Below are 9897 nucleotides of genomic sequence, written 5' to 3'. Positions count from 1 at the left end.
TTCTTTCTTTCTTTCTTTCTTTCTTTCTTTCTTTCTTTCTTTCTTTTACCAGAAAGGCAAGCAGCATAGATCACCTCTTCAGAGATATAACCAATAAGATCTGGAGACATACAACAAAAAAGGCAGTAGCAATATCACTTGTGTATCAACAAAATAGTATGGTTTCCTTTTCTTTGCCTCCCATTCTGGCTATTTTCTCCTTTTAAAAACTGTTATTTTTGTGTATATGAATGTGAGATAGCAAACCTTATAGTCTATAAAATGTATCTAGAAAGGAAATAATGTATTTTGGTTATTTGCTCTATGACTAAAATTCTAGAGCATTGGTATAAATTAGTTTACATCCTATGCCAGATAAACAGTTGTGAAGATGAGGACATCAGTCTTTATCTGAAGAGCCCACTGCACAGCAGAGGAGACATATACTTAATAACTTAAAAACAAAACAAAATCCCTCCCTTCTTTGACAGAATGTACATGCTAGCAATGATAGGCGACATACCAGTGACTAGAGGCAAACATACATGAGACGCTGGATCTGGTCCAATCAGCTATACCTACACTCACACATACATGAATGTATATATGTATGTGTATAAACATTAAATTTTCTGAAATTGATTAGAGGCAACTTTAGATATAATTTTTAAATTACAGAAAACGTTGAATTAATAGTATAGTAACTCCTACCCAAATCAACCCATTAGTGTTTCTCAACCACTTGAAGGAGGTATTTTACCAAGCTAAATATTTAAGTATGTATGTTCTAAAATGAAAGATAACCTCTATGCAATTATCCAAAATAGGAAACTGACCATTGATACAATTTCAGTATCAAGTTTGAGGCCTGAACATTCATTTCCTACATCAGCCTGTTCTAATATAACTACATGCCATTTAGTTGCTCTGCTTTATAATTTTCATTGCCTTCAGACAATATCTCTTCTTGATGCTGAGTACTTCCATTACTGCCCAGTTATTCTGTAGAATGCCTCTTAAGGCTGATCTATGTGATGTTTTCTCACGGTGAGATTCAAGCTATTATATTTTGGGAAGAATAATTTGTTGGGTTTCTTTTTTAATAATTGAATCTATTTATTTGGAATTATTATACAAAAAATATTAGTTTTCATTGTTGCATCTGAAACACAATTTAGTATTTGTTGATCCTCCTCCCTCTCTGTCATCTTTTTGTCTCTGCATATATATATATTACATATATATGTAAATATATATGTAAAAGTTTAGATGCACATCTAAGAGAAAGCACGTAGCATTTGTCTTTTTATTCTGGGTTATTTCCCTTAATATAATAAATTATGGATACATTAATTTTTCTGAACATTTCATGATTTCATTGTTATTTATGGTTGAATACAACTTTATTGTGTATATATACCACATTTTTATTATCCATTCATTTGATGGTGGGCAGAGCATTGCTCTGTCACTTCAGAAGACCCAGGCTTCATTTCTATAAATGAAAGAATACTTACAGTTTGCCACTAAGGAAGGAATAGAAAGATGAATATGGATAAATTGACAGTATGCTGTATGTTGGGGCATATTGGCTAGAGGACAGGGGAACTGCAATGTATTAGCATTGGGTCAACCACACTCTTCCTGCACTTTTGCTCTACCACCATTTTCCTGGGTCTCAGTGAAATTAGCAGAAAAGGTTGAATTGGCCTCTGTCTAGCCTTGCATGGTCTCTGCTCTCTATCTTAGCTTTTCTTTCTGTACTAGATGGTTTAGTTTAACTTGGGGATGTGGCAACCAGAAGCCCCAACACAATCCCCAATTCAACTTTGGCATTAACAAAGCTATCTTGACTTTCCTCTGGTTTCTCATCTATTTTAACTCATCAAAAACTGAGAAGAAAAGAATTGTCAATTGTGGAGCTCCTGTCTTCTACATGTCCTTCTATCTCCACCCTCCTCTTCTTTCATGAGATTCCCTGCACTCTGCCCAATGTTTAGCTGTGAGTCTTAGCATCTGCTTCAATCCCCTGTTGGGTAGAGCCTTTAAGAGGACCTTCTACTATGGTCTTATTCTATTTCCTCTCTTCCACCACTTCTGGTGCCTATCTTGTTTGCCATTCTGGATGAGATTTAAGCATCCTCCCTAGGGGTCCTCCTTGTTGTTTAGTTTCTTTAGGACTATTGATTTTAGTATGTTTATCCTCTATTATATGGCCAATATCCACTTATTAGTGACTATATACCATGTGTGTATTTCTGTTTTTGAGATACCTCACTCAGGATGATCTCTTCTAGTTTCATCCATTTGCCTGCAAATTTCATGATTTCCTTCGTTTTAATAGCTGAGTAGTATTCCATTATGTAAATGTCCCACAATTTCTGTACCCATTTCTCCATTGGGGGACATCTAGGTTGTTTCCAGATTCTGACTATTACAAATAAAGTTGCTATGAACATAGTTGAGTTCTTATTGAATGGTGGGGCATCTTTTAGGTATATGCCCAGGAGTGGTATAGCTGGATCTTGAGGTAGTGCTGTTCCCAGTTTTCTGAGAAAGCACCAGATTGATTTCCAAAGTGGTTGCACAAGTTTACACTTCCACCAGCATGTGTTGTCACTTGAGTTTTTTTTTTTTTTTATCTTAGCCTTTCTGATCTGTGTAAGATGGATTCTCAGAGTTGTTTTGGTTTTCATTCCTCTGATGACTAAGGATGTTGAGCATTTCTTTAAGTGTTTTTCTGCCATTCGATATTCCTCTGTTGAGAATTTGGAGGCCAACAAAGCTAAAATATCTGAGCCCAGGGGCTCATGCAGAGACTGATGCACCAACCCTAGACCCCCTGCTCAGATGTTGCCTATTGGCAACACAGTCTCCATATGGATTCCTGACTAAGGGGAGCTGGGGCTGCCTCTGTCATGAATTCAGTTGCCTGCTTTTTTGATCACTTGCCCTTGGAAATGGGGCCTTACAAGGCCACTGAGGAAGAGGATCCATGCAGGCCTGATGAGACTTGACAAGCTATGGGCAGATGACAAAGGAGAACTCCCCCTTTCAGTGGACTAGTGGAACAGATGGGGGGAAGAGGGTGGGAGTGTGGGACTGGGAGGAGTTGAGTGAGAGGGCTTCAATTGTGGACATATAATAAATAAATTATGAAAAAAATAAAAAAATAGATTTAAATATTTTGCAAAATAAAAAACAAGTAATTGTCAATTGGTGTATCCCAAATTTCAATGACAGGAAGATGATAGAGAGCTTGACTTAAAAAAACTAATTATATATGGTATATCAAGGAAAGGCTTCAAGACTGGTATAATGAATCTGGTCTGAGACTATAAAAACCATTTATTATAAGTCTCTGTACAAATGCATGCACAAAGTGCTTACCCACAGAGAAAATTACTGCGGGACTTGTTTCTAAATAAATCTCTAGAAATGTTATTTCACAAAACCCTCATTTTCCACAGATAAATTTGCAAAGGACCTTAGCCACTTTTAAGAGCCAAAGTAACATTTTATCATGTCTTTGAATCATTTATTCTTTGCTCAGAAAATTGCACTTTTTCTAGCATTCTTTGATGACCATAGAATATTTTGGCCTATCTGGGAAGTTTTAATGGCCTCACAAAAACATTGTTACTAACAGGAAACAAACTGAAACTACAACTTTTTTCTTTATTAGCACTCAAAAGTTCTAATTTGAAATTTTTTCTTCCTATATATCAAGTACAGAGATTTTAGTGTTTAATCCAATCCAAGACAAATGTTATCGTCTTCCATATACCTGTTACTCCTTACTATAAGCAAATGGAAAAATTATTTTGTCTCGGAATAATGTTTTTATTATAGTCCTTTTACCATCAAAAGCTTTGTGGGAGTACTGAAGAAATGGCTCAGCATTTAAGGTCACTTGCTACTTTTGCAGAAGACCACAGTTTGGTTTCCAATACAGCAGTGCACAATCATTTGGAAGTGCATCCAACCCACTGCTCTAGTTTCCGCAGGCATCAGGAATGTACCTGGTACACATACATACAGACAAACATTCCTATGTATCAATAAAAATAAATACATCGACAAAGATACTTTAAACAAAACATGAAGATCAGTTTTTTTTTTTTTTAACAAAAACAGTTGTCTTAAACTCTGTAAAATATGTTTTCTACTGATGTCCATCCTCTTTGCCTTTCAGGGTGGAGAGAGAGCATTATAGCCAGAGTCCTCCCCCCTGATTAGTTTCTTTAGGTTTATCCTATATTATATGTCTATATGAGTGAGTATATACTGTTGGGCAGAATGCAGGAAATCTTATGAAAGAAGTGGGAAATAGTAAGATCTGGAGAGGATAGGAACTCCACAAGGAGAGCAGCAGAACCAGAAAATCTGAGCACAGGGGTCTTCCCAGAGACTCATACTCCAACCAAGGACCATGCATGGAGACAACCTAAGATCCCTGCACAGATGTAGCCCATGGCAGTTCAGTATCCAAGTGGGTTCCATAGTAATAGGAACAGGGACTGTCTCTGACATGAACTGATTGGCCTGCTCTTTAATTACCTCCCCCTGAGGGGAGAGCAGCCTTACCAGGCCCCAGAGGAAGACTAGGATCAGAAGACCTCCCCTATCACTTGGAGAGAGGCATGTGTGTAGAAGGGAGAGCTAAGGTGGGATTGGGAGGGGAGGAGGGAGGGGTTTATGGGGGGATACAAAGTGAATAAAATGTAATTAATAAAAATTTAAATAAAAAAGGTAAAAAATATGTTTTCTATGCCTCTAACTCTTCCAAACTAAAAGAAATGATTGCATGTGTTTGGTCTTCCTGCCATGAAAAATATCGTTAGGCAAAAAAAAAAAAAAAAAAAAAAAAAAAAAAAAAAAAAAAACACTAATCTCTGCTCTCTCTCCCAGCTTTTCTTTCTGTACTAGCTGGTTTAGTTTAACTTGGGGTGTGTCAACAGGCAACCCTAACACTATCCCCAAGTCAAGTTTTTTTTAAATTTTTTTCACAATTTTTTTATTATATATCCCATTTGAAGCCCCCTCCCTCAACTACTCCCTCTCCAACCCTCCCTCCTTCTTCCCCCCATCTGCTTCCCCTATTCCGCTAAAAGGAGGAGCTCTCCTCCTCTGCCATCTGCCCATAGATTATCAAGTCTCATGAGGGCTGCCTGGATCCCTTTTACAGGACCTCTTGGGCTCAGATTTTTTAGTTTTGTTGGTCTCCTTGTGGGGCTCCTTCCTCTCAGTGTCCTTCTATCCCCCATTTTTCCATAAGACTCCCTGCACTCTGCCCAAAGTTTGGCTGTGAGTCTCAGCATCTGCTTAGATCCTCTGTTGGGTGGAGCCTTTAAGAGGTAGGCTCCCATCCTGTTTCCTCCCATCCCCAAAGCTATCTTGAATTCCCACTGGCCATCTGCAACTCCCACCCAAGTCCAAGGCTTGAGAAAAATTTACAACTTCAGCTTTCCAAGGTTCAAGGGAAACAACAGACACGTATGATACTGTTATCTGCAGGGTGAAAAGGAATAAATTTAGGGCAAAAAAAAGTGGCTAGAAAAACAAAACACATTCTCTACACCCTCTTCCCCTCCCCACCCTGTTTTCCTTGTTTTGGCTTCTGAAATTCAGATTCTATCTGACTTACTTGAGCCACTTTGGCTCTCTTAGGGCTGTTTGAAGTTTACTCCTCTTTTTTTTTTTTAATTAGACAACAGAAACTTAATCTTTAGTGATAATTTTTATTTACCTATATATTCTCTGTTGTAGTCTAGAAAGATTGACCCTAAGGTGGCATCATAAAAGAACCCATAACACATACACATTAGTAAAAGATGTAACATACGGTAATGTTTACACAGTCTTATTTATTTACTCTACTCTGATTGCAAAGTTAGCCCTAAGCAGTTCAGCAGGCAATTAGTAATATGTCCATTCCAAAGTTTCCGTGAGAAGCTTCATGGCAAGATCAGTACATGGTATGATATTCGTGTTCTCAGCAACAACAGAATGGACAATGTCCTGATGGCTTTCACGGGGCTGCTTCTTCTTGGGTTCCCCAGAATAAGCGGATGGCATCACATCAACTTGGACATAAGGAACAGCGATTATGTGGTGATTGGTGGGAACTTGGCAAGGTTTAATATGATATAGTCCAGATCTCTTTGCTGCTAGGCAAAAATTAATCATACATTTTAGAATACATCTGGAGCGCAGTCCAGCAGCCAGAATTGGTTCAAATCACAACACCATTAATATTGCATACAATTTTATGGCTTTTTGGTCAGGCAAAACACAGGTTCGGTTCTTTAGTATACAGATGACTCAGAAAAGAATGGTTTACTTAACACTGCTAGAGACTGTCAGACAATCAGTCCTTCATGCCACCCCCAATATAGCTGTTTTTGTCTACACAAAGAAACGTTTTTGTTTCCATTTGGCATTTGGCTTTAGCGGGTGATGCTGAGCTGGGCAAGAAGCTGCTATCAGCAAAACAGAGGCAGCTCTGCAAAGGCATGGGCCATAGACTCCAGGAAGTGTCTAGTCACCATTGAACGTGAGCTTTTTGAGGAGATACTCACTCAGGCTGTCAACCTCAGTCGCCTGCTGGCGGAGGTTCCTCAGGTTGTCGGTAATCTTCTCGATGAGCTTCGCCTCCTTCTCTAAGAAGTGTGTCTCCAAGAAGTGGCAGAGTTGGAGGTCTGAGTTAGCAAACCCCAGGGCGTGCAGATCCAGAAGGACTTGATTCAGGTTCTTCTCCAAGGCCAAGGAAGTTTCCATGGCATCCAGGCTCCCATCACACTGATATGAGGGCAGTGTCTGCCCAGTAAAGTAGAGGTCACAGCTGCTCTGCTGACTTTGCATCAGAAGATAGGCACCCTGGCGCTTCTCTTCAGACAGATTTCGGAAGAAGTGAACCAGGCCTTCCACAGACGTGTTACCTTTGAAGAAAAATCCCAGAGAGAGATAGGTATCTGAAGCCTCCAGATGCATGCTGATCAGGCGGCCGATAATGGCCCCCACCTCAGTGGGGTAATTTTGATGGCTCTGGCTCCGGCTCCGGCTCCGGCTCCGGCTCTGGGCACTCATGTTTGGTGAACAAGATGGAGCTTATGAAGACAACTGTTTCCAGAAAGAGGATATTGCAGATCGTCCCGAAGTTCTGAGTAGAGAGGCAGGAATAAAGGTTAGTTATAAATCAAGGGGGTGGACCTGGGAGTTTCTAAGAGCGCAGTGGGTTGGACTGTATGGTGCGCAGTCTCACAACCTTTTCAGATAAGAGTTTAATTTTCTTACATCTTGTAGTTATTAGAATGGAGTTTTTATTTGTTCTGTGTCCCGTTTTTGTTTTTTTTGTTTTTTTTTTTTTTAACCATAATTCTATGGTGAGGTAAGAACACCAAAGTTTTTCATACTGAAAACCTTTTAATCATTTGTGACTTAAAACTCCCTTGTTTATTAATTTAAAACTGGATATAGTACTTTTACTCTGCTTATAGTCACTCGTTGCCTCAGTGAGTAGCCTTTTCTCAGAACAGTCTTATTGCTCTGATATAATTATTGATAACACCCCTATCACCCTACCACAGCTCCTTGTTTGGAATATGTATTCTATCATCACCGCATTCTTTATAGATAAATGTGAAAATGGTAACACAGAAAGTATTGAGTTTGGGTATAATTTGTTTCTTTTTATCTGTTTGTTTTGTTTTGGGAGACCCTCTCATGCAGTTGAAACTGGCGTCCAACTCCCTAATTATCGAAGGATGACCCTGAATTTTCCAACTGATGCAGTTGCAGGCAGACATCAGCACATTTACCTTGTTTCCACTTCAATAATAATTCCAGTAAGAACTTCTGTTATAAGTTACAAGTTATAAGAGAACATATTGTTTTCTATGCAGTATATATTATTCACTTCTTGCACTCCCTGTACCTAGAAAGTTCTTTGGAATGCTGCAAAAGTCATTTGTCTAACTAGGTATTGGAGTCCTATGATGCTAGGCACTCCACCATTAGGTGAAATGTAACGTGAAGCAGAATTAAAATTATTTTCGAAATAAAAATTAAATAACGTATATTTATAAATCTTATTGAAATTAAACATACAGAAGATTATACGTTTAGCTGGTCTTCACTGAAAGGGAAAGACAGAACTTAATGGTCTCATAAGGTTTTTTAGGCTTTATGATTTTATGGTGAGCATTCTGTTTGCTAAGTGCCATTTGTCTTGAGCTGTTTCACAATTAGAACACTTTCATGTGTCTTTTTGTCAAATAGGCATATGGTAAAACTCTGAACCCCATGGAAGAAAAAAAAAAAAAAAACTTCTGCTCCAAACTTGGAACCTTACTGTAAATGAAAGTAAAAAAACAATTATTTTGCAACTGCTTTCAAAGTTAACTTCTCTGTTGCTAAAAACATTCATTTTAAAATTTAAAACGAAGCCTGCAGTCTCCTTTCAATGCTCAGGTTAAAATATGAAGTGGTACTCCCTTCTGTAGAGAGAATAGAATCAGAGTCAGAGTCAGTGTTGGGTGGTTCAATGCTTTGTTGTCAGAATCATGTTAGTACTATATCCTCTTTTAGCCTCAGTTTTCTTGCCTTTAAAATGGGCTACCAAGCCAAATTACACAATGAATGAGAAAACCAGTAGAACTCAATACATGGGGGTATAGCATCAATCCATTTTGTAACAAAAATTCCGAGACCTTTCACTAAAGAGTCACTCGGCTGAATCGTGGTTCCCCGTGGCTTTTGAGCATAACACGGAGACATAGTTTTGAGGATCCAAGATCCAAATCGTTTAAAACCTAAGCAAGCTGGCTTGTCTGCCGACCCTTGGCCAAACAGGTTTCTCTAATACCAGTTGGAGTCCTGCTGACTGTGGATGTGATACATAAATGGCAGAGCTGTGTTGTTCTTTCAGTTCTCCAACTCAAGACTGTGATCTAAGAAACATGTAATGACCTACCTTGTTGGTGATGGTAAGTTTATGAAATTTTCATTTGAGTGATACAATTCACAGAATTTATCTCCCCTTCAACTCAAATGGACCTAGAATGCTTCTGTGTCAAACTCTCCTGAAATACTGACATGAGGATTCCTATGTGGGTGATTTATCAGAAAACTACTCCAAGGGAAGAACAAAGGTGATGAGGAAACAGGACAGAAAAAGAAAAGAAGTAAAAAAAAATATTAAGCTGCAATTTGAGAAAGTCTCTGTTTTATCCGAATCTCAAAATAGAGCTCCAGAGTACAAACTACCCTTGGAATTGATTTCAGCATGAGGCATGGAGACAGGGCTTTCCTAGTGCAGCCCACTAGTTGTGAGCCTCCCCAGGGTAATAGAAACTTCCAGGGCCTTCCTTTCTAGGTAAGTAAATCCATTAATCCAAGAACAAGCCACTGAAGGTCATGGGTGCTAATCATCATTCAAGGTACACATTAGCACTGGGTGTTGAGCATAGCAAACTGGCAGAAACGATATAAGGGTAGTTAGGCAGAAAAAGTATAACCTGCTACACCTCTTGGCTGTGGGAGGTATCAGAATTTAATAGTACTGAGAGATTCCTACTAGGACCTCATTTTACAAGAAAATTAACGGATAAAGCTGTTGTCAAGCTTGATACCCTATATTTATCCCTCTTATGTGAGGGTGGAATTTTGATTAGGAGGCAGTACTGAAGGAGACCCCACATTAGGCACAAACCACACCCAAACACCTGTTTTCTCAGGGAGATCCTTTATTAAGTGGGGGTGGGTGGGGGATGGGGAGTAAAAGTGGCTGGCTTTTCACTCAGGCAGAACAAAACAGCAGCAAATGACTTTTCAGGTTTAACTTTTAATAATAATAATAAAAAAACAGTGGGGTGTGTTTGTTTAGAATGGGCTAGGATGCTGTGGTATATTTTGATT

The 9897-nt window shown here is 38.8% G+C and overlaps 1 protein-coding gene across 1 annotated transcript; it reads right to left on the bottom strand.

Moving 5' to 3' along the window:
* Positions 1-6519: 6519 nt before the first annotated feature.
* On the bottom strand, positions 6520-7068 carry LOC129670957 (ferritin light chain-like). The gene has a single exon (XM_055599561.1). It carries the CDS (start codon positions 7066-7068, stop codon positions 6520-6522), a length of 549 nt encoding a protein of 182 aa, XP_055455536.1.
* Between the last annotated feature and the right edge of the window lie 2829 nt (positions 7069-9897).

The sequence above is a fragment of the Psammomys obesus genome, unplaced genomic scaffold, assembly GCF_907164565.1.
Source record: "Psammomys obesus unplaced genomic scaffold, mPsaObe1.curated_primary_1811, whole genome shotgun sequence".
NCBI classification, from domain to species: Eukaryota; Metazoa; Chordata; class Mammalia; order Rodentia; family Muridae; genus Psammomys; species Psammomys obesus.
The sequence above is the reverse complement of the archived record's forward strand: the minus strand, read 5'-3'. Positions and strand labels throughout refer to the sequence as shown.